The 26,579-nt window shown below is 37.2% G+C and overlaps 1 protein-coding gene across 8 annotated transcripts in view; it reads right to left on the bottom strand.

Moving 5' to 3' along the window:
• The window catches only part of EHBP1 (EH domain binding protein 1), a 279,331-nt gene extending 253,404 nt beyond the window's left edge, over window positions 1-25,927 (bottom strand). For 5 of the 8 annotated variants that reach the window (XM_081157051.1, XM_081157054.1, XM_081157053.1 and 2 more), the window contains exons 1-2: window positions 25,570-25,912; window positions 24,275-24,678 (exon numbers count right to left, since the gene is read on the bottom strand). In XM_081157051.1, the coding sequence (XP_081013177.1) occupies window positions 24,275-24,378 (104 nt within the window). In that variant the 5' untranslated portion in view covers window positions 24,379-24,678; window positions 25,570-25,912. Of the gene's footprint in view, window positions 1-24,274; window positions 24,679-25,569 lie in introns of all 8 variants that reach the window. The other 3 variants (XM_081157052.1, XM_081157055.1, XM_081157057.1) reach the window with 1 other exon arrangement.
• Between the last annotated feature and the right edge of the window lie 652 nt (window positions 25,928-26,579).

Genomic DNA, 26,579 nt, shown 5'->3' with positions numbered 1-26,579 from the left:
CTTGAATTTCTGGGTGTGTCTGGACAGTAACTCCTCAACATTCTAGAAAATTTAGTAAATTGAAAACACACACACACATAACAATAAAGCAGTTGCTGTCTTGTAGAAGCTTACATTACAAAGTGCTGAGACCAAATTAACCTTTTTATGTCCTACTGGTCTCTTCATTTACATGAAATCAATGTTTCTAAAGATAAAGGACAGTTATACCTGCAAACTTAGTAATTAATATTTAAGCCTCTGAGCTTTTCCTAAATTAAAAAGAAAGAACCATAGGTCCTTAGAACATAAAAAGTACAATATATTCCTCTCACCACAAAATCCAGGATATGCTTACAATGAGAAAAAGCGCAAAATATTAACCCTAAAGTTAATGTGAATAGGCACTTCACTAAATAACAAGGTTACTATTTTTAGGGGAAAGGGCTCTTAGCCATAACTGAACATTTCATGGTGGAATGCTGTGAATATTGAAACAAAAGAGGAGAAATTGTTTTATCACAGAAATACTCTTAACTTTACTATTTCTCAAGTAATTATTTTTATCCTTCATTAGGTACATCTGCCTCCTATTGTATTATACCTGCTGTAACTCCAGTTAATTATACTCCTTTATGCTTACTTCACAAGAGTTATTTAGCAAGCTGTAATAATTAATTCAACAAGAAAAAAACTATATAAGACAAATTATGCAAGTACATATATTTAGTATACACTTTTTTGTAAAAATGAAAGGACAGTTCTAATAAGAAATGGAAATCTTTGTTGCTTAAATAAAAATACTTTTGTTAAATTATAGTTTGCATCTTCTTACCATCTTTAAAGTATTGTCACAGTTACTGCTTTTAGTTAAAAATATTTAACTGGTGATGCATGTGAACTTTTGCTGATAGGTATTTCTAATACCTATATAAGTATTTAGGGACAACACCATTCAAACTGAGGAAGGGCAGTTTGGCAAACTTCAGCTAGGTATACTTTCTCACAGGCTATCAATAATTTATTTATTGATGGCCTATACACACACACACACACACACACACACACACACACACACACACAAATATATTCCCAAATAATACTTTCCATTTTCCTTAAAATTTTATAGAATCACCCAAAATACTTCCTTTAACTTAGCATGTTACTTACCACCTCTTTTTGTTTCTAGTTCTGTTGTAATAAGCCTCACAAGTCACTCACATAAATATTAGTATTTCCAAGTTATTTACTTGGCTTCCTAGAACTGAAGTTAGCAAAAAAAAAAAAAAAAATACATCCACTCAGACCATTCCTCAGCCTTCCTACATAATCATTTTCATCATTTCCCCTCAACACATTTCTGTAATTGCTTCAGTTGTGTGTTTGGATGATTACATGTGTCTGTCTTGCTTCTACCTGACTTTAAGGTTCTCAAGAGATTTCCTGGTAGTCATGAAGCATATACTGGGAGGGAGAAGGGAAACAGGATATGATGAATAAAAGAATCATGAAGGCAGATCCATGTTTGAATCTGGTTCCCCTTTTTCTGGTTCTATCATCTAAGCCTCAATGTTCCTCACCTGTGAAATTAGAACCTCACAGGACCAATGTAAAAATCTGTTATGATAATGTAAGAAAAGTGCTTAGCTCAGTGCCTGTTTTTCAGAAAATTCTCAGTGTTAGCCACCATCCCTTGTATATGCACAGAGCTTACAAACAGCTTCCTACAATCACCCTTCTCTTAAACGTGAACAGACAACAAAGGATCATCTGAGGAAAGCTTCTAATATAAAAGACAAGTAACTGAAAAAGAGAAAAAGAGAACTTGAAAGGCCAAAGACATTATTGCTAATATCCTTAGAAATAGAAAAGCTACTGTACCCATGAAAAATATAAAAGGAATATTTAAAGAATAAGAAAGCATTCTGGAAATTGTCATTATTTTTTTTTTAGGAAAGCAAAAATTGAAGAGTTGGAAGATAAAGGAAATCTTCCAGATTTAAAAAAAGGAACAGAGATGTTAAAAGGGAGAAAAAAGATAAGAAATTTAGATTAATCCAGAGGTTAAATATCTGACTAATCCCCTAGGATGATAGTAAAAAAAAAGGTCTCCAGATGTCACCTACACTGCAGGCCTAGAAAGAAGCCATTCCAAAGTAGAGCAGGACCCATAGGAACTGATGAATCATGAATGCTCAACTGTTTAGAGAGGGATTATGAGAGGCTAACAATGACAACAACAAATTAAGAATAATGATAAACAGAAAGGGGTTTAAAAAAAACAGGTCAAAGTATATTATTGGACAATAAAATACCATTCACACAGAATACATACTGGCAAAGATATGACGAAACTGGAACCCTCATACAGTGCTGGTGGGATTATAAAATGTTATAGCTGCTGTGGAAAACAGTTTGGCAGTTCCTCTAAAAGTTAAACATAAAGTTAACATGTGATCCAGTAATTTCACTCCTAGATATATACCCAAAACCCTGTACATAAATGTTCATAGCAGCATTATCCATAATAGTCAAAAAAACAAAAAAAAACTCAAATGTCCATCAATTGACGAATGGATAAACAAAATATGGTACATGTATCCAACAGAATATTATACAGACATGAAAAGAAATGACATATTGATACATGTTACAACATGGATGAACCTAGACAACACGTTAAGTGAAAGAAGATAGACACAAAAGGCCACTTATTGTATTATCTCATTTAAATGAAATGCTCATAATATGCAAATCCATAGAGACAAAAATAGATTCATGGTTGCCAGAGGCCTGGAGGGGGAGAGCAAAGATAGAAAATGACAACTAATAGAAAAGAGATTTCTTTTTTGATTGATGAAAATATTCTGAATCAGTAATGATTGTTGCACAACTTTGTGATTAAATTATAAAGCACTTAATTATATACTTTTAAAGGATAAATTTTATGGTTCATGAATTATAACTAAAATAAATAAAGTATGATACTAAAGAATATAGAGTACACCACCAGAGAATTAAGAGAGTTTAAAGTGGTTTTCTGTAGGGATTGAGAACCAAGGTAGGGAAGGGTGAGACAAGGAACAACTGTGTTCTCTGTTACAAGTTCTACAGTACTCTTTCATTTATATGTTCCACCTTGTAAAACGTAAATTTTAAATGGTGAATCTTAATTATGAAACATAAATTTGGGCACATAAATAAATACAGTAGGGAAAGGACAGTCTCGTTACTAAACAGTGTTGGGAAAACTGGACAGCCACATGCAAAAGGATAAAATTGGACCCCTATCTTATACCATACACAGAAGTTAACTCAAAATGGACTAAAGAGTTGAACGTAAGAAACCTTAAAATTCCTGAAGAACACATGGGGTAGTAAGCTCCTTGACATTGATCAACCTTGGCAATGATTTTTGGATTTGACACCAAAGGCAACAAACGTAAAAATAAAAAAAGTGGGACTACATCAAATTAAAAACCTTCTGTACAGCAAAGGATACAAATCAACAAAATGAAAATGCAACAAAATGGGAGAAAATATTCCCAAATCCTATATCTGGTAAGGGGTTAATATTCAAAATATAGAAGGAACTCATACAATTAAATACCAAAATAACAAACAATCCAGTTTTTAAAAGCAGCAGAAAAAAACAAACAGTTTTCCAAAGAAAACACCCAAATGGCCAACAGGTACATGAAAAGATGCTCAACATCATTAATCATAAGAGAAATGCAAATCAAAATCACAATGAGGTATCACCTTACCCCTGTTAGAATGGCAATAATAATAATAATAATAATAATGATGATGTGTTGGCAAGAATGAAGAGAAAAAGAAACCCTCATGCACAGCTGTTGGTAATAAATTGGTACATATGATCCATATTCCATTTCTGGGTATACATCCAAGGGAAACAAAATTACTATCTTATAAAGATATCTGCACACCTCCCTCCCACCACGTTCACTGTAGCATTATTTACAATAGTCAAGACATGGAAACAATCTAAGTGCCCATCAACAGATGACTAGATGAAGAAAATGTGGTATATTTATACAATGGTATGTTATTCATTCATAAAAAAGAAGTAAATCCTGCCATTTGTGATAACATGGATGGGTCTTGAAGGCATTATGCTAAGTTTAAAAAGTCAGAGAAAGAGAAATACTTTATGATCTCACTTACATGTAGATTCTTAAAAAACCAAACTCATAGATACAGAGACGAGATTGATAGCAGTCAGAAGCAGAAGGGGTGGGGATGGGTAAAGGTACTTAAAGGTACTTACTTCCAGTTATAAAATAAACAAGTTCTGGGAATGTAATATACAGCATGGTGACTATAATTAACAATACTATATTGTATATTTGCAAACTGCTAGGAGAGGCCCAGGCCAGGTAGCCCCAAGGTTGCTGGTTCATCTCCAGTCAGGGCACATAAAAGAAGCACCCAATGAATGCATAAATAAGTGGAACAACCAACCTACCTACCTACCATCTTCCTTCCTTCCTTCCTTCCTTCCTTCCTTCCTTCCTTCCTTCCTTCCTTCCTTCCTTCCTTCCTTCCTCCCTCCCTCCCTCCCTCCCTCCCTCCCCCTCCCTCCCTCCCTCCCTCCCTCCCTTCCCCTCCCTCCCTCCCTTCCCCTCCCTTCCTTCCTTCTTTGCTCCCTCTTCCCCCTCCCTCCCTCCCTTCTTCTCTAAAATCAATAAATTCTTTCTTTAAAAGAAAAAAGTTTCTAAGAGAGTAGATCTTATAATTTCTCCTCATACAAAAAAAATAGTAACTATGCGCAAGAGGAAGACAAACAACCCAATTAAGAAATGGGCAAAGGACCTGAATAGACACTTCTCCAAAGAGGACATACAGATGGCCAAGAGGCATATGAGAAAATACTCAATGTTGCTAATCATCAGAGAGATACAAATTAAAACCACAATGAGGTATCACTTCACACCTGTAAGAACGGCTACCATCAACAAATCAACAAACGACATGTGCTGGCAAGGGTGTGGAGAAAGGGGAAGCCTGGTACACTGCTGGTGGGAATGCAGACCAGTGCCACCACTATGGAAAACAGTATGGAGGTTCCTCAAAAAATTAGAAATGGAGCTGCCTTTTGACCCAGTGATCCCACTTCTAGGAATATATCCTAAGAATCCTGAAACACTAATCAGAAAGAATATATGCGCTCCTATGTTCACAGCAGCGCAATTTACAATAGCTAAAATCTGGAAACAGCCCAAGGGCCCATCAGTAGATGAGTGGATAAAAAAAGCTGTGGAAAATATACACCATGGAATACTATGCAGCTGTAAAGAAGAAGGATCTCGTGCCCTTTGGGACAGTATGGCTGGACCTGAGGAATATTATGCTAAGTGAAATAAGCCAGGTAGAGAAAGACAAACATCACATGATCTCACTTATATGTGGAATCCAAAGAACTTAATAAACTGGTGAACAGAACAGATTCAATGACATGGAAGCATAGATCAGACCGACGAATGTCAGAGGGATGGAGGAGGGCGGGTGGGTGTAGGGGGAGAGATTAACCAAAAAATTTATATGCATATATGCACAACCCAAGGACACGGACAATGGTGAAGAGAGGGACTGGGGAGGGGGAGGGGACGGGGTGGAACGGGTCATTGGGGAGAAAAAGGGACATCTGTAATATTTTAAACAAAAATTTTTAAAAATTTTTTTAAATTAAAAAAAAGTAACTATGTAAGGTGATGGATGTTAACTAAACTTACTGTGGTAATCATTTTGCAACATATACATGTATCAAATCATTACGTTGTACACCTGAAACTAATACAATGTTATATGTCAATAAAAAAATGTAATTGGGCAAATATTTGAAGAATTAAAATTTTAAAAGGTTCTCAGCGGTCAAGGAAAAAATTTTCCATGAGTAAAAAGGAATGTGAAAATCTGGAGTAAAGGTAAAAAATTTACATCTATTGGATTAGAAAAGAATATGAGGGTCAAATAGGAAAACATATTTTTTTTAAAGTCATGCTCTCTATCCTTGACTCTTAACTGCATCTTTATATATTTAAAGAACTGTTCAGCCACAAAAGACTCATTAGCAAATATTTTTAATAGTTTACACAGAGGACTGAGATTTTAGCCTGTTTTTCAAAATTAGTTACATTAGTCACATTCATAGTATGTCTATAACACCCAACCTATGACAACACTATTCAACTATGCAAGTTAGCTTTGTATTTAAGACCAATATTGACGTTTCACAAGGAACACATGTGCATATAATTTGGTTTGTAATTCTATCTTTGCCTCTTAGATTGCCACAAGTTTTTGTTCAAATTAGATATTTCCATTTTCAGTTGGTGGCAAATGAACTAATCTGCCTCTCTGTAAAGTTATTCTTTGGTTATCTTGATATCATTTCTTGAAAAAGGAAGAAATTGCCTATGCATATCCTTACAAATCTTTTACTAATTATTTTATTATATGAATAAAGTGCTGTTTAGAGAAGACACATCATCCGGAAATAAACCCACCATATTAATTTTAAATTCTTAGATGGGTCTACCAGAATAATAGGTTAAACAGACTAAATAATAATTAATTGATTATTCTTAGAAATATGATTTCTCAGTTGCAGAAAGAATAAGCAAGCTTTTTGCTTAAAATTTATAAAAACAATACAGTAGTCATCATGTATAAATCCAAATATATACATATATGATGACTGAGAAAAATAAATGTTTTAATGTTTTATTATTTAATGTCATTTATTTGTAGCCTGTGATAATATTTCCAATAACATTACAATGATTAATGAGAATCAAAAGCGTGCTGTATCTCAAGGAAAGAGAAGTGAAATGATAATCTCTAAAAAATTATGCTAGATGACTCAAAAAGTACCTTCTAGTGAGGATGAAGATACTGATCTCAAAGCCACATGTAGAGTTTGAAGAAACAAATTGCTTTAAGACAATTATGACAATTATATGTAATATGTGCTCCTAATTAAAATCTTGCACCAGAAAAAAAAAGTTCTTTTAATATAAAGGACATTATTGGGAAAATTGGTGAAATCTGAATCAGGTCTGTAGATTAGATAACAGCATTGTTCCAATGTTAATTTCCTGGTTTAGATGACTGTGTGGTGTTTATGTAAGACACTGTCTGTTTTTAGAAAATATACATTGAAGAATTTAGAGTCATCATATCTGCAATTTACTCTCAAATGAGTCAGAATAAAATGTATGTATATGCATACACACATAGAGATTTACACACACACAGAGAATGATAAAGCAAATGGAAAATCTAGAAGAGTATATGGGAGTTCTTTGCACTACTGTTGTAACTTTTCTATATCTGAAATCATAAAACCAAATTAAAAAGTATCTTAAGAAAACGGTTTTAAGAAATTTGGTGGCATTTATTATATTTTTATATGTATTTTATTTTATACACTGTGACTTTAAATATGTATAGTTAAATTACTACATCAAATACAAATAGCCATTTGACTATTTCACCTCTATCCCTACTAGTTAGCAAAATCAAATTTTTTTAATGGACCTTCGAATTGGGAAAATGCTGGTGCTGGAAAATAATCTTATGTTCAGGATCACCTTACATTGAGGCATACAAAGTACCCAGCTTCCAGATAAATAGTCCCAAGGTGGAAGAAAACAGCCAGAACTAGTTTCTGCACAGTAAAACAGAAAATAATTGCACTTCTTAGTGACTTTCAGACATAAATAACACCTATCAATCAGCTGTCTAGCCCTCACCTTAAAATAACTCAAGTTCAATACAGTCGAGTAATGACCAAAGAGAAACAGGGTTGAGCTATTTTTAGCTATAACCCCAGCAAGAAGCTGAGTATATTAGATATATTCAACAGTCAAGAGATGTATATTTACCTTCTAGGACCAAAGATTAGCACCAACTAGGAACAACTAGTTCCCCTAGAACTACTACATTATACCTCTCTCAATTTTTCATATACAAACGACATAGACTCTCTGCCATTACACTCCCCCCATGAAAGAACTATTATTTCATTATCCTTTTTATGCCTTACTGCTGCCTAGAGAATAAAATTCAAACTCAAAGCCCTCCTCAAACTGACCTCTATCAATCTTCTAATATAATTTTCTACATTGTACGCTGCATACAAATTAGACCATATGTTTAGGTCTTCTGAGTTCTGAGAACTTGACCTGTGCTTCAAGAACAGGTCAAGTTTCATGAACATGACCTGTGCTTTTCATCCTGTCTCCTACATGTTGCTAAATGCAATAAACATTTTTGGGGTCCTCATCTTATTTGACTTCTTAACAACATTGACGCTTGTCCATTTCTTCCTCTTTGCAAGCTCATCCTATCTTCTATCTGGCAAAGTATTGGGAAGTCCTCAAAAATTGATCCTACCCACTTTATCTCATACCATAATTTAAAATTAACTCAAAATGGATCTCAAAACTCAGAAGACCTAAACATATGAGCTAAAACTAGAAAATTCTTAGAAGGAAAAATAGGGCAAAAACTTCATGACATTAGATTTGGCAATGACTTCTTGGATATGACAAAAGTATAGCAACAAAAGAAAAAGTAGATAAATTCGACTTCATTAAAATTTAAAAGTTTTGTATATCAAGAAATACTATTAATTATTTAAAACTTTTGTGTATCAAGAAATACTATTAGCTATATAAAACTTTTGTATATTAAGGAATACTATTAACTATTTTTTTAATCTTGTTTTTCAGTTCAAACTCATTTCCTTTTTATTAAAGTTCAAGTTACCATTACATGGTTTGGTATTTAGTATAGCAACGCTTGTTCAAATAAGGTAGTATGTTATCATCAGTATTTCCAGTTGATTGTTTACACTCAAGTAGCATTATAAGTAAATCTTTGGGAAGCCTGTAGATGGGGTTTATACTTTGTCAAGCCCTAGTTCCTCTGGAGTTGAGCTTCCCAGTTCATCTAAAGTTGGTCTAAGTTCCTGGATGACATAAGGGTAGATTTCCTTATGAAGTCCTGCTTTGTCCTTAACAACCTCTAGGATGCGAAGAGCAACCTCTAGTAAAATTACTTAACTGTTTGCGTGCCTGCAAAATAGGCATGAAGATTTCATTAAAATTGAAAACTTTTGTATATCAAGAAACACTACTAATGAAGTAAAAAGAGAACCTACAAAATGAGAGAAAATACTTGCAAATCATGTCTTCTGATAAGGGAGATTAATATCCAGAATATATAAAGAACTCCTACAACTCATCAAGAACAATAAAAACTGAATCAATTAAAAAATTAGGCAATGGACTTGACTTGAACAGACATTTCTCCAAAGAAGATATACAGATGGCCAATGAGCACAAGAAAAGATGCTCAACATCACTAACCATTATGGAAATGAAAATCAAAACAAAATGAGATACCATTTTTCACACCCATAAGGATGTCAATCGCTTTATTATATACCAGCAATGAATAATTGGAATTTGAACTACATTACCATTTACATTAGCACCAAAAAAATTATATAGTTAGATATAAATCTAACAAAATATATATACAAGATCTACATGAGGAGTACTACAAAACTCTTAGGAAAAAAAATCGAAGATCTAAAATGGAAAGACTCTCTGTACATGGACAAGAAGACTCGGTATTGCCAAGATATCAGTTCTTCCCAACTTGATCTATAGGTTCAATGCAATCTCAATCAAAATTCAAGCAAGTTATTTTGTGTATATGGACAAACTGATTCTAAAATTTATAGAGAGAGGCAAAGGACCCCAAGCAGTTAACACAATATTGAAGGAGGAGAAAGTCAGAAGACTGACACTACCCAACTTTAGGATTTATAAAACAAACAGCAATTAAGGCAGTCTAGTAGTGGTGAACAAATAGACAAAAGTATCAGTGGAATGGAAAAATGAGCCTAGAAATAGACCCACACAAATACAGTCAACTTATCTCTGATAGAGGAACAAAGGCAATTCAACGGAGAAAGGACAGGATAGTCTTTTTAACAAACTGTGCTGGAATGAATCTAGACACAGGCCTTACACCTTTCACACACCAAAAGCACACTCCATGAAAGAAAAAAGTTGACAGGGGAGATTAAAGATGGCAGCAGACTGAGTGGAAGCTACACTGACACTCCCAGGACCAAACTGGAATTACAACTAAAATATAGAAAAATCATCCTGAATAATCAACTGCAACTGAAGATGAGCTGGAGAGCACCCTCATAACAAGGAGGAAAAGTGGAGACTGCATAGAGACTGGTAGGAAGTACGGAGGCACAAGAGGGCTGGCTAGGCTCCCACAGGCAGCAGCTGAAGGTCCAGAGGAATATCTTAGCTGTGGGGGGTTCCCAATGAGGACTCTGGGGTCTAAACCCCAGGCTTGGCTTCCCAGTCAAGAGCATCAGAACTGAGAAAGGTGCCCACATAACATCTGGCTGTGAAAAGCAGCCAGGTTTCTGTCTGCCAGGGAGAGAGGGTTGGAAATGCAGGCACCCTCTTAAAGAACCAACTGCACAAAGGTTTCTGTGCAGCCACTCACCTTGGGCTCCAGAAGAAGGGGAGCAGAGTGGACTGGAGCTGTGTGAGGAGAATCTAGGGTTATGGGCTCTGAAGATAGAGATCAGAAGGCACCCATCTGGATTCCTGTACCCAGTCATTCCCCCATACTGCAGAGGACATCTTTCTCAGGAAGACATTTTGCTCCTTTTGCCTGGGGGTGGGAGAAGCAATTGCCCCACCTTGCTGGAAAACCTCTTGTCCTACCCTAAGGAGTTTCTACAGCCTGAAGCTCATTAAGGGAATCAGATTAATCAGCCTGCAGCCAGAGGCGGACCTCAGAGTGCTTGGAGTCTTTGCCTGATCCGCTTCTGGACCCAGGCCTTGGAAAAGTAGACTTTGGTGTGCATCTTGGTCCTGCCCAAATGCACCCAGCCCCAGTAGAGGAGGCCTCAAGCTGAGGGTTGTTGATAGCTCCAAACAGAGTACTCAGGGCCAGTCACAAACTGCGTCTGACATCGGCCTGCACCAAAGACCCTCCAAAAAGACTGAGAGTCCTAGAGGATCTACCTAACACATAGAAACAAACCCAAATAGGCAGCCAAAGTGAGGAGACAAAAAAATAAGCCCCAAGTGAAAGAACAAAAGAAGTCTCAAAAAAAAGAGCTAAACGAAATGGTGATAAGTAATCTATCAGATATAGAGTTATCAGATATCAGAATACTGATTGTAAGGATGCTCAACAGCATGAAAACAGATGAAGGAAATTATGATGGAAATTAAGAATGACATAAAAGAAATAAAGAATACATTGGAAGGAATAAACAGCAGATTAGAGTGAATTAGAAGACAGGGTAGAAAAATCACTCAATCAGAAATCCAAAAAGAAAAAACAATTAAAAAACAGGAGGACAGTCTAAGGGAGCTGTGGGACAAAATGAAATGTAACAATATTTGCATTATAGGACTACCAGAAGGGGAAGAGAATAAGCAAGGGAATAGAGAATTTGTTTGAATAAATAATGGCAGAAAACTTTCCTAATGTGGTGAAGGAAAAAGTCACACAAGTTCAGGAGGCACAGAGAGTCCCAAGCAAGAAGAATCCAAAGAGGCCCATGCCCAGACACATCATTAAAATGCCAAAAATTCAAGACAAAGAGAGTATATTAAAGCTAGAGAAAAGCAATCTGTTACCTGCAAAGGAGCTCCCATAAGGCTGTCAGCTGACTTCTCATCAGAAACTCTACAGGCAGAAGGGAATGGCATGAAGTATTCAAGGTAATGCAAAACAAGGATCTGAAACCAAGACTACTCTATTCAGCAAGGCTATCATTCAAAATAGAGGGAAGCTCAAAGCACTACAAGCCTACCTCAAAAAGCAAAAAAACTTTTAGTAAACTATCTAACCCTACAACTTAAAGAATTAGAAAGCTCCCTTGTGAAGCCACCCGGACCAGGGCTTTTGTTTGCTGCGAGTTTTTTTTATTACTGCTTCAATTCATCGGTTGTTATTAGCCTATTCAGGTTTTCTGATTCTTTCTCATTCAGTTTTACATGATCTCACTCATATGTGGAATCTAATAAACAAAATAAACTGAGGAACAAAATAGATCCAGAGACATAGAAGCATGGAACAGACTGATGAATCTCAGTGGGAAGGCAGGGATGGGGGAGTGAGTTGGAAGAAATTAATCAAAGAACTTACATGCATATATGCATAACCCATGGACAGACAACAGTGTGGTGAAGGCCTGGGGGGGCGGGGGGGCAGATGCGGGGTGGAGGGGATCAATGGGGGAAGAAAAAGGGGGATATCTGTAATACTTTCAACAATAAAGATAAATTTAAAGAAAAAAGTTGATAAATTGGACTTCATTAAAATTACAAACTTATGCTCTATAAAAGACACAATTAATTAAATGAAAATACAAGCCACAAATTGGGAGAAGATACTTTCAAAACATATATCTGGTAAAGGACTGATATCCTAAGTATACCAAGAACTCTTAAAACTCAAAATAAGAAAACAACAACCCAATATTAAAAATGGACAAGTGATCTAGTCATTTCACCAAAGAAGATATACAGATGGCAAATACACATATGAAAAGATGCTCAAAATCATATGTCACTAGGGAATTGCAAATTAAAATGAGGTACCACTACAAATCTACTAGAATGGTGAAAATTCAAAGCGCTGAAAACATCAAAGTCAGGTGAGAATGCGGAACAAAAGGAACTCATTTATTGCTGGTGGGAATACAAAATGATACAGGCATTGAGGAAGACAGTTTAGCAGTTTCTTACACAACTAGTCATATGCTTACCATTTGATACAGAACTTGTGATCCTTGGTATTTACCAAAATGAGCTGAAAACTTATGTTCCACATAAAAACCTGTACACAAATGCTTATAGCAGGTTTATTTATAATGAACAAAACTTGGAAGCAATGAAAAGGTCCTTCAATAGATGAATGGATAAACAAACTGTGGTATACCCATACAATGTAATACTACTCAGTGCTAGAAAGAAATTAGCTATCAAGCCACACAAATATATGGAGGAACTTTCAATGCATATTACTAAGTGAAAGAATCCAATCTAAAAAGGCTACATATTGTATAATTCCAACTATATGATTTTCTGGAAAAGGCAAAACTATAGAAACAATAAAAAAGATCAGTGGTTGTCAGGGATTCAGGAAAAGGGAGAAAGGAATGAATAGGTGGAGTGCAGGGGATTTTTAGGGCAGCGAAACTATCCTGTATGATACTGTTAGGGAATCATGTCATTATATATTTGTTAAAACCCACAGGTGCACAACACAAAAAGTAATGTAAACCCTATTATAAACTATGGACTTTAGTTAACAATAATGTATCACTATTGGATGAGTATGATCTCTATGAAATGATATGGAATGATTTCCAGGATATACTGCTAAGTGAAAAGCAAAGTGAAACACAGTATCAATAATATTTTCCTACATCTTTTGTGTAAAAAGGAAGAAATAAGGGGAGGAAAAACATATATCTGCTCATTTGTGCAAAAAGAAACAGGAAAAATATACCCAGATTCAATAAATGGTGCTAGAACTGAATATTCACACACAAAAAATGAAGTTGGACCCCTTCCTTATACCATACACAAAAATTAACTTAAAATAGTGTTAGATGCAAGTAATAAAGTAAAAAATAAATTAGACTTAATGAAATTTAAAACTTTCGTGCATGAAGACACCACACCACCATAAAAGTGAAAAGACAACTCACTGAATGAGAGAAATATCTGTAAATCACATATATGTGTCTAATATCTAAAATATATTTTTAAAATTCTTACAATGCAATGCTAAAAATATAAATAAAATAACCCCATTAAAAATGTGCACAGAATCAGAGTACACATTTCTAATAAAATAAAAAAATACAAATGGCCAATAAATACATGAAAAAGACTGTGACTAAACAGTATCCAGCAATTAAAGAAATGCAAATCAAAACCACAGTGATATACCACTTTACACCATTAGGATGAATATAATAAAACTGACAATAAGGCGTGCTGGTGAGAATGTGAAGAAACTGGAAGCCTCATGCGTTGCTAGTGGGAACATAAAATGATGCAGCCACTTTGGAAAAGGGTTTGGCAGTTCCTCAAAAAGATAAAGTTACCACATGACCCAGCAGTTCCATTTCTATACTATCTTTATAACTCCTTTGTAAACCTAAAATAAATTCAATAAAAAGTTTTCAAAATAAAGGAATCAATTTTTAAAAGATCATCTTGTAAATTAGAGTACTCTTCAAATTAAAGCTGAACCATTAAACTAATTTCTAAACCCACTTATTACATGAATAAATTCAATTTCAATTAAGTTACTTTGAGATAGAATATTACTAAATTCTCTTTGCATTTAATGATTTTTGAAAGGGGATAGAGAAGAAAGATAATGTTTTGGAGAAATAAGATTTTGAAAACTTAAGGGGAACTGTGGTAAATTGACTAGTAAAACAGAATATAGATTTAAAAGATTAAAATTACTATATTAACAGTATCCTATAAACAAAGGAGGAATCTGGAAGGTACGTTTTAGAAGTATAACTATGGCAATAATATAAACAAAGGACCAGAAGGAACTAGGAAAGTGTTAAAGGATATCACAAAAACCTACACCGGCCCAGCCGGGCGTGGCTCAGCAGTTGAGCATCGACCTAGGTTCCAGGAGATCGTGGTTCAATTCCCGGTCAGGGCACAAAACCGTCAGGGCATAAACCCAGGTGGCAGGCTTGATCCCCAGTTGGGGGCATGCAGGAAGCAGATGATCAGTGATGTTTCTCTCATCATTGATGTCTCTCTCTCTCCCTCTCCCTTCCTCTCTCTGAAATCAATGAAGATATTTAAAAAAAAAACCAAAAACCCTACACCAGATTCCCCAACTTTCTGGGTTTACAAGACTCATAATGTGTCAGTAATTTTTTTCACAGGCCATAAGACATACCTAACCATTCTGTTTATTACGTAGTCAGGTCCAAACTTAAGGAAGATGTATGTCCTAACAACTTAGCACCTGTGTTGAGCACTACACAACTTCTCAAACCTTAGAATCATTTTGGATACTGCCTTCCTCTTTTTCTGTTACATATAGATTTTCACATAGTACTTGGTTTTTGTCACAGCAGCTACTAAAAACTCTGCTTTGTAAAAATATGGTATTGTTGAAGGAATGTAGCAATATAATTTGAAAATGAACTACCTTAAGGTAGAAGTTTATGTGATTTCCAACAGATTTTGCTGTGTTTCCCTCAGAATTTTTAAGCATCTCTTGGCACAGCTGTGAGTTCTCTGCAGTGCCTTCTGGGCTCCAAAGTGCAGTTTGGGAACCATAGGCCTTGGCAAAAGATGACAAAGGATGCCACCAACGCAGTGGCAATAGGAAAATTGGAGTACGAATTAAGGCATTCTTCAGAGAAAAAAAGAAGTAGATCCAGAAGTGTTGCCTAGAAGTACAATAGTGCAAATACTTGAGAAGTTTCAAAACTTTGCTATAAAAATAAATAAATAAATAAAAATCCTATCTTTAGAGACTCACCCCCCAACAGTCCTTGCTTCTACGGAAGACAACTAATTTTTTTAAGTGAATGAATGAAGCTGTCAAAATGTTTATATTAATTTGACGGCTTTATATGTGACACAGCTAAAGTACATTTCTCTCACTTTTAACACACACACACACACACACACACACACACACAACAACTGAATCAAAAGAAAATTCAGTTCAAATTCTTGACTCAATAAACATGTCTGCAGTACCAAGAGGAATTATCATCCAGCATCTGTAAAAGTTTTATTTCAGGCAGATACCTGAGAAAGAATCAAATATGGTGGTTCTATAACCTTGTTTGATGATCTTAAGCAATCAGGGAACTTCTAAAATGACAGATTTGCCAGCACCATTCCAGACATACAAAAATCAGGACTTTCTAATGGGCATGAAAATCTCCATATTTGCAAAGGGCCCTGGTGATTCTGAAATCAGCCAGTTTGAGAGGAAATAGCTAAAACGATCCTGTCCAATATGGGACTGTTCCACATTTTCACTGTCCAACACGGTAGCGCCCCTAGCTACATGTGGCTAGTGAGCACTTGAAATGTGGTTAATGTGCCTGAGGAACTGAATTTTTAATTTAATTTAATTTAAATTTATATGTAATTGCCAGATATGGTTAGTTGCTTCTGGACAGCACAGAACTTCATTTATGTTAAATATCCATTCTTCTAAATAAGTTGTAGCCTTAATTTAAATTAGATAATCAAAAAAGTAGGTTCCTCAGCCACAGTACCTCATAAAGGGTCTTCATAAAGATTATATATTATGGCAACAGAAGCATTATCCAATTTAACAGTCTTGATAGGTGGAAACTATCTCAAATGTCATACATATATTTTTCACAATAAAAATCCTCTTTGAGTGAAGTTCTAAGAAAAGTCTCTGCAAATTAATTTTCTTTAGCCAGAAGGAATATTATGTGAGTCAATGTGCTTCCCCTTTTGCCATAGCTGCCAGTAAACTCAGAACCAAGTCCATTGTCCAATGGTAACTACTGTTAAGGGCCTAGTAACATTACTCTCGCTCATCTAAGACTATCTCTGTTCTATTTATGTCCCTAAATTAGTCAACATAGTGTTATTTTAAATTCTGAAGCTGACAAACTCTTTTGGACATAGGCAGAGTACCAGCTTTTAAAGTGATAACTTCCTTGCATTAAAGTCAATCTTTTTTTATTGTTATTGAAGTATTAAAGTCATATTTAAGTGTTTTTTAAAGTATTTTAAAAATAAAACACTGGGATTAATAACACCAGGAATTTTTTTTAATAGATCAAATTTACCAAGGAAAATCTTTAGGTGTCTATTAGCAAAGCTGCCTAAAAATATCACCATAAGAGTGAAAAATAAGACAAACACATACTGAGAGCCTGTAGTAATTTTATTGCCCCCATTTCACAAACTCAGTGCCACTCCTTTTAAAAACTATGCAAAAGCCCCGGTGCAGAATATGAACATCCCTATTGAGCACTCAGCTCAAAATGCTTGTACAATTTTTCCTTCAGCACACTGGACTATTTTTATATCATGCAGTGAACTACTTCAGTGACTCTTTTGTTGAAATTTTCCACAAAATTAGAACAAACACATATGATGCATCAATAGCACATTTTAAGTTCTCCAAGCATCTAAGTATAAAACGAATATGAAACTAAACTAAATCTTAAGAGAACTTCTTCACATAATCCCTTAAAATTTTGTTTAAAAAATCAACTTTTAAAATACATAAACCAAGACCTGATACCAAAATAAGATAAGGGAATTACACACTACCAAAAGATACATTTTACTCCATGGGTTGGTTTTAAAAATCATGACAGGGAAAAAGTTTTTAAAGAAAAACGATCATAAAGAAATATATCCTAAATATTATGGTCACCATAGTGTGCGTGTGTGTGTGTGTGCGTGCGCGCGCGCACATGCACACACACACACACAAATGCTGGCAAGTTAATTCTACTTGATGGTTTTCAGAGTACATTGTTATAAATTCTTTGTTGAGGACCTAAGATCCTATACAAGAACACAGGTCCACAGGAGCTACCTTAACAAGTATTAAGTGCCACTGCCACTTTAGTAAAAGTTTTCTTTGGTAGTGTGGATCCAGACTATCCCTGTACTTTGGAAATATTTTCAGGTTGTAATGCATAGATAAATGTTACTTCTTCCATCAATTCAATGCCAGACAGAGTCCTTTGTGCCAAATAGGGTCAATGGAACCAAAAACAAATATCCAAAGTCAAAATACTGAGTTATCAGTTCTACACTCTCTCCATTAAAACACCCTTTTTTTTTCAATGAATACCACAAAGTTCCTTAATCAGACTACTACTCTAACATGAAGTAGCCCAGACCAAATTGTCATGACAATTCCCTATGATCCTTTTTCTTTCCATCTTAATTTCTCATTCCTACTGATCCTCAGGCCACCTTTCACTCTCTCCTGACAGTCACTATTATGGTGACCTATGCCTTACCCAGACTGTTTATACCCAATATTTCTAATCATTCTGGCCCACATCCCTACCCTATTCATGGAGCAGCACTGACAGCTTAGATGTTCTATTTCTGATCCTGTCAGAAGAAAGCAGGGGGAGGGCTTGTGAGACAGTGTTTATAAAGTCTACAGTAGTGTAGGGTAATGTCCTATACTTTCACACTCTCGCCACTCACTCAATGACTCACCCACAGCAATTTCTAGTCCTGCAAGTTCCATTCATAGTAAGTACTCTATAAAGGTGAAGCATTTATCTTTTATACAGTATTGTACCTTTCTATTGTACCTTTTCTATGTTTAGATACATTTAGATACACAAATACCACTGTGTTAAAATTGCCTAGTATTCACTATAATAATATGCTATACAGGCTTTGTAGCCTAGCAACAGGCTATACCATATAGTCTTGGTGTATGTTGGAGGCTATAACAGCTAGGTTTGTGTAAGTGCACTCTACGATGTTCACACAACAACACAGCCTAATGATGCATTTCTCAGAATTTGTTCCCACAGTTAAGTGACACATGACTGTACTAAGTGACTACAGCCTCTTCTCTCCCCTGAGCTTAAGACTCAAAATTAACTGCTTAAGTGAGACCTCCATCTGGATGTCCCAAACTTTAAAAAAAAGGAAAGCCAATTCTTGATTTCTCCTTCATGCCAAATCTTGTCTTTTCCAAGTGTTCCCCATCCCTGTAACTATTACATTCACCTGGTTGCTCAAGCCAAAAAACTATAGTCATTACTGATTCATCTCTCACTTTCTTTATATCATACCTAATCCATCATTAAGTCCTTTCAACTATACATTAAAAAATATTTATTTCCAGTTACACAGATATATACCTTTGTCAAAACTCATTGAAATGTACGCTTAAAATGTATGCATTTTATTGTATGTAAAAGTGTTAAGTTATACCTCAGTAAAGTGTGGTGGTATCAAGTGTGTATCACCTACATACATCTGACCATTTCTCAACACCCTCAACCATTACCTCTTTGCTTCTTGGACTATTACAATAGCCTCCTAACTGGTATCTTCCACAAAGTATCCAGAATAATCTTCTTAAAATGCAAATCATATTATATCACTTCCCTGCTCATACCTCTCCAATGGCTTTCTATCACACTTAAAATCCAAAAGCCTTTACCATGGCCTCAAGGCCACATATGATCTAACCCATCCCCCTCCCTACCACCTACCTCTTAGATCTCACCTATCATTTTATCCCTTATTCTACTGTGTTCCAGATACATTGGCCTTCCAGATACTCCTAAAACACACCAAGCTTGTTTCCAATTAATTTTTTAAAAAATATATTTCAAAAGTAGGTTCTTCACATCAAGGCTAGTGTACCGTACCTCTATTTCACTCCATTAGATGATCAACAGAGAAATGCATGTTTAATCCACCCAAAGAAGTGGATCTGAATGAGTACTTATTAATGTAATTTGTACTTCATAAACTCAAGTTAATACTTAAAGTGCCTGTAGCATTCTGATATCCAACTGGAAAACTAAATTAGGTTCATTTACTGAGAGCCTGGAACATCAGATTAAGGACTTTATATTTTATCTATCAGGCCAGTGTCACAAACTTAAGCCCTGAAAACAGCTACTTTTTTTTACTTTTCAAATCTTGAGGTCACAAGGTTTGTAAAGATGTGTGGAATAATGAAAAAATATTAAGAGTTACTTTTAGGGATAGATACACATTTTTGTACCTCTAGAATTTTGAACCATGTGATTGTATTACCTATTTTTTAAAATAAATTATAACTAAAACTATATTTAAAAACAAGAAAAAGAAATTCTTATATGACAAAAAATCAGAAAAAATATATTTATGCCTTTTTAAGAAAAACATACTATTTTAAATACTTTTTGAATGCCATAACTAAGAATTAGATAGAAGAAATATAAAAACATAAATATGTTCATATATTTAGGTGATGCAGACATACACAGAAACTAAAATACTTGCTTACACATAATGGTCCTTATTATATATATAGGAGGTCCTACTAGAATTGAATTCTGCAACCTGTGGTTGAATTCTGTGGTTATGAATTATCATAACCACAACTTGCCAACTTTCAAGTAGTTTCCTTCAATACCTGAAGGGCCACTGAGGGCTCATATAGTGAAGACTTCTCTCAGAAATTTAAAGGCTTGCAAGTGATAAAAGAATAGGATAAGAAGTAAACTAAGATAAAAGCGAGCAAAGTTTCTTTCTCTCAAACTCATCTCCAGTGGCCAGTCTCACCACTTGTCAACAGCTACATCAGTTAAGCAAGATTAATAATTAAATTACTTGGGACAACGATAAGAGTAGGGGATATGAACTCTTATCGTCTCCAAATTTGCCAGAGCCTCTACCTGACAATCAAGGAGTGATGAGGAACAGAACCTCACAGTATAAGGTCTTTCTGGTTTTTGTTCCTGACTTAAATTCTAGAACCACTACACCATGAAAGAATCAGGAAGTAGGCCCTGTTGAACTAAGGGAACTCAACTGTATCAGGCAGGGCAAAGGCAACAAAGAGAAAGCAGAAATCCCAAACCCTCTAATCTATAGAATCCATCCTTTGATCAAGGGCAAAGTACAGTGAGTTTACTCATGGCCTAGATCTCAAAAGGTGGCCTCCTTAAACCTTGACCTTCATCCTGTTACTGTCATGTGTAGGCTCAGACCCTATGGCTATGACAAGAGAACATGGGAAAATGTTTCTCCTCTCCATAATTACAGAAATAACACATTCTTCCTTGGAAAACATATCCTGATTCCCATTACCCTATTACATCAACTTACTATGCCTTTTCTTAATCCTTTGAGTTTCATCTTCATTTCTTTGAGTTACAAATTCATACAGAAGTCAGTGTATTTTAAATATACTTTATCCTAAAGTCATAAATGGGGACTTGGTAAGGTTGAAAACATCACTTAAAAATACTGCTTCTTAAACCTGAATATGCATACTGTGAATCTTATTAAAATGGAGATTCTGATTCAGTAGGTCTAGGGCAAGGCCTGACAGTCAGCAGTTCTAACAGATTCCCAGGTGTTGCAAATGTTCCTGCTTCTCAGAAAGCACTTTAAGAAGCAAGGTTCGAAAAGGCAATGGTACCTATATACACAGGTTACCTCCAAAGGCACAATCCCAGTAGAATGCTAACTGTTCCTTCTTTTTATAGTTTATTCCTTCTTCTATAATTTATACCAGATGTATTTTCTTATCCTCTCAATACTTGCAATTTATCTTCAATGCTATTACTGATGTATCTTTTCTTTTATATTCAGTTGGCATCTCTAAATTTCCTTCTTCACCTTTTATTCTTCCATATCCCCCAAAATAATACCTAAATGTAAAAGTAGCTGATAAAAAAATTTTACTATGTGCCCAACTCTGTTTTTTTCTTATGTCTTTTAAATAGTTTCTAATTCAGCACACACACATCCAATAATTTAAGATTTCTTGCAATGATCAAAATAAGGAATGAAAAAAAGAAAGAAAAGGAAGAAAGAAAACTATAGGATAAAAGTCTAGAAATTAGGCCTGATCTGTATCTATCACAGTACCCTATACAAAATAAGGCAAAAGGAATACTAACTAAAAGTCATTACAACAAATTTTTATATATTGAAGAGATTTTAAAGCTCTATTTAAGGATCCACTTATAAAATTCCAGTACATTAAACAAATATGTTAGTCTTTAAGTCTGTCACCTTGTTAGCTTTATATTGTTAAATGGGAGGACAAAATATTTAGAACTAATGTCTGAATATTCTAGAACATACAGATGTTTCTAATGTTAAGGCCAGATCCTATCGTAAAGATCTAATTTAATAGGTGTATCATAATGTCAACCCCTAAAAATAAGCCATCTATTCAACTGTAATCAAGTTAAATTTTCATTCTTGCTTTCACCTTGAGACACATTAACAATAACTTACATGCTTCTCAAGGAAAAAAAATCCAGGGATGCTGCAAACTGTGGGTAAGAAATTTTGTGACTAAAGAATCACCTGATATGTTCTATTTCCCTTAAGAAAACAGATTTTAATTTAACCATCTTTAAGTTGATATTCCCAGTATACTGCCAAATTAAGAAATACTTGTAATCATGATCTTCCTCATGTATTCCCTAGCTTGGTTAGTAGTACACCCAGTCTTCTAAGCCAGAAACTTGGGTGTCAATTTAGGCCTCTCCCTCTCCCTCACCCCTATCCTTTCCAGCCTTCTGACTGAAATAACCACCGAGTCCTATCCATTTTGTGTCCTAAGTGCTCCTCTGGTCCATTCTCTCCATTCCCTCTGTCACTGCCTTAATCTAACCCTTTTTTCTCACCTCATCTATTGTCGCAGCTACCCCTAACATCACTGCCTCCAGTCACCCTTTCCACTATGATCCTTATTCCATGCTGTTATCAAGTGATATTCCAAAATGCCAACCTAATGCCTCTCCCACTCAAAACCTTTCACTATGTCCCCATGTATAACAGCACATAACTTTTGAGGATTTGAATCCTCCCTGCCTCGCAAACATCATATCCATTGTGCTACCCCTGTCCTGCACTTTAAGCCCCATGATTATCAAACTACACTGCCTGAATTTCCAGCACACCCCAAGCTATTTAATGCCCCTATGCTTTTGCATAGGCTGCTGCTTCAATCTAGAATATCTTTCATTTCTTCCCCCTTAGCCAACTACTAGGAATCTTGCAAAACCCAGCTCAGATTCCAGAAAGCCATCCCAAGACCCTACCCCTTACCCTTAAGAGTTAAATATTTCCTCCTCTGCTAACTTTGTAAGTAATAATGGCATTTGTTGGGCATTTACTATATTCCTGACTCTGTTACAAGCATTTTACATGTATTAACTCATTTAATCTTCACAATAACTCTTCCTATGAAGTGGTACCATTACTTCCTTTGTGGATATGGAAACGAAACCACAGACAAATAAGCTGTTCCCAAGGGTACCCAACTGTTAAGTGATGGACACAGATTAAAATCCTAACAGCATACACATTTATATTATTGTACCAATCACAGTGAATTTATTTATTTACATGATTGTCATTACCCTGAACTGTGAGCTCCTTGAGAGTGGGGATTATGTCATATTCAACTCTAAAGCCACAGTCCCTAGTATAAAGTAGGTAATCAGTACATGCATTTCTCGAGTTGCACATAAAATAACATTCCTAACAAGTTCAAAAGAAAAGCACTCAGAAACTAGTTTCCAAATAAATATTCAAATATGCTTTAAGAGTTCTAGAACAGAGCAAGACAGGGTTTTTTTCAACTAAATAAAAAGAATGTTAAATAGAGAGGTTAATACAGACATGAGGTTAGAGTCCTTGTGGACAATGAAATGGGCTTATTTTCGCAATAATACTGCTTAATCACTGCAATAAATCAAAACCCAAAGGACCGTTTGCTTAAGATTAACTTTTTTTCTCACTAAGTAAGAATTCTTCTTGCTGATCACTCAGGGCAGTGAAAAGAAAGCCCTAAATTTACTTTGCTCAAGTGGAAAGAAGCAAATCATAGACCAGCACTACTAATTGCTTCCTTAAGTCTGGCCAAGAAATGTATCCCATTAGGCAATTAAAATAAAACACAGTTGCCTGACTAAGCATATAACAAAAGAATTTCTAAGGTTATGTGGACTGGCATTCCATTATTCAAATAATGAAAAATTCTTTATCTTAAGCAAAGAAAAATGAAAAATCAAGAAAAAAATAGCATAGATTATCCCTATCCCACAACAATAGATTTTTAGATTAAAACATATGCATATATGTTTATAATATTTCAATAGTCATTCTTTGTCACCTTAAAGTTTTAAAAAATCAAAGTTATTCTAACACTAATGATGAAAGACTTCAAGACCAAATCTACTGTACTTTTAGTGTGCTCTCACAGTTACAGTCCTCTGAGCCATCCTGAAGTACGGTAATTAAAACCCAAAGGGCCAGTACCAGCAGCAACAATGCACACATCACTTGTTAGAGTAATCTGTACCCTGCCCAGCTTCTACACACTTGTACATTACAGAAAGGTATACCTGCTGTCAGAAGAAGCAGAGTTTAGGCCACAGTGAGTTTAGGCCACATCAGAGCAGACTCTACCCCCTGGCATGTCTTACCATTTCTTGGTACACTCAACCATCAGCTCCTGGTAGGAGGCCACAAACTGGAACTTAGATGCATGTTTTCCCACACGCTGCAGTCTCTTCCAAACTGAAGCCATGATGATCGGTCAATACACTGGAGCAGTTCTGGGTTAGCAACACAGCAGCTTTAACAAAGCAGAGGGTCCAAAGCAAGAAAGCTTTGCATGTATGTCTGTACTTTTAAAAACTCAACTACAACTTGAAATGATGTTTGGGGTCCATAAGTCTTCTCCCTGTTTCACAGGGTAAATCCCATCTTAGATGAATGGCCCAGTGAAGAACAGTGTGATATACATGACAGGATGAGTGAGTGGAGGTTCCCTCATGGAGACATCACCAGCCCACCTCAGGGGTTATATGATGTGTATTCCAGAGAACTGAAAAGCAAAACAAAGAGAAAAAAATATGAGGAAAGAAGCATGACAAGTGGTTAACCACTCATGTTAGATAACACTGCAACAGACAACCCCAGTTCTCCACACGTTTTTCAAACAATGAAACAAAACACCAACCTCAAAAGCTAGTAACATCAAGGACACAAGACACCAAGGGAAAAAATGGCCAATTCACATTGAAGACGTGGAGCAACACGCCTGCTAATCAGCATCAACAGCAATCCAGGGACACACGTCAGGGCCCTACCTCCCCCTCCTAGCATCACAGGAGGGCGAGCGGAGCGGGAAAGTGTAGATAGGGATGCTGTGTAATGTCCACGGCCAGTCAGAGGGCGGGGTGGAGCATTTTAAAATAAACTTTGTTTTTCATCCGATAATTAATAGCCTCGAGTCCTCGAAAGTGTGCTTGGAACAAATTAAGGCGCGGGGAAGAACGCTGTTGTAGAGTTGGAGGGGGAAATGGATGGGGAAAGAGTGGAGAGAAATCTCAAGGCAGAGTGCGGGCAGCGTCCCGGCTCCAGGCCACTTGGGCTCTCCTTCGCCTTCGCTGCCAACCGGAGAGAAATGGAAACTCCTGCCTGGGCGTGAAGCAATGACCAGCGGGGCAAGTGCACCGTTGCGGGGTGCAGGGTGCGGTGCCTCCCTCCCCCATCCTCAGGGCACAGTCCGCCGGAGCCTCCTCTAGTCACGCACAGAGCCCAGACCCCTGCCCCCCAGCGGAGGCAGGCGGTGGCTCGCCCGCGGTCCCTGTCACCCAGGCGATGCCAGAAGACCTCAGCTTGGTGGTCCCCGAGCCCCGGCCCCGCCGCACGTCCGCTCCCGCCCCCTCCTCACACTTCTAACCCCGCCGTTGGGCTGAGTCTGGCCCCGTACCCTCCTCAGCGCCGCTCCTCCGTCGCCGCCGCAGCAGCAGCCGCCGCCGCCGCCACCGAGTCCTCCATCCCCGCCGGAGCCACATGGAACAGCCGAGCCAGCCGTGGCGCTCGAGGGAGCCGGGGTCTGCAGCCCCTCAGGCGGACGGCGCGCCTCACGCCCGCCCCCTCCCGGACGGAGTCGCCCCGCGACCGTCCCCCACCCTACAAAACCCTGCCAGAGCCGCCGCTCAGCGCCCAGCACCCCCTCCCCCGCCTTCCTCCTCCGCCACCATCATCATTACCTCCCCCGCCGCACCTCTCACACTAACCCTACCCTCGGCGGCTCAACCGCCGTCCGCTCCGCCGTCATTGGCCAGGCCCCGCTCACGCCCCACCCACCCCAGTGGCCAACCCTACTAGCGGCGGAGCCTCCTCATTGGCCGGTCCTAGTGCCCATCACAGGGGCTCCACTCCCAAGCTCTGGAGGTGTTTTTCCCCAGCCGGAACGCCGCACACCAATCTACCCTTCTTATTAAAAAAAAAAAAAAAAAAAATTGAAATTTACTAAGGACGATCCCGCCCATCCCTCTGATTGGCTTGGGGAGGGAAGCGCTAGGCAGGAGTAGGGAGTGTTTATGGTGCACTGGAACATGGTTGCTGAAGGTGGATGTCTGTCAACCGCGAGCCGGGTACCGGGAGGGGTTTCTGGCTGGAGCCTGCGGTGGGAGATCGCGGGGCTGCCCCCGCTGCAGCCCAGGGCAGAGCGGCTGCGGCGGTTTCCTCTCCGCTTCTCCTATCCCCACCCTAGGAGCTGGGTGCGCCCTCTCCTCCGCCCCTAAGCAAATAGGACGTTTGTGCACACAGCCTGTTTTCATCCGATTTCCCCTGACGGACTGTGAAGTAGTGACCCTGCCGGCCCCTGCCTAACATTCAGTCAACTGGTCCTCAGCGGGGCTCAAAGACACAAGCTGGATACAAAATGTTTATGGTGCAATTTCTTCTTGTTCTGATCCTTCGACATTTCTTTGA

The sequence above is a fragment of the Miniopterus schreibersii genome, assembly GCF_964146895.1.
Source record: "Miniopterus schreibersii genome assembly, chromosome: 13".
NCBI lineage: Eukaryota > Metazoa > Chordata > Mammalia > Chiroptera > Miniopteridae > Miniopterus > Miniopterus schreibersii.
Note: the sequence above shows the minus strand (reverse complement) of the source record. Positions and strands in the feature narration are given on the sequence as shown.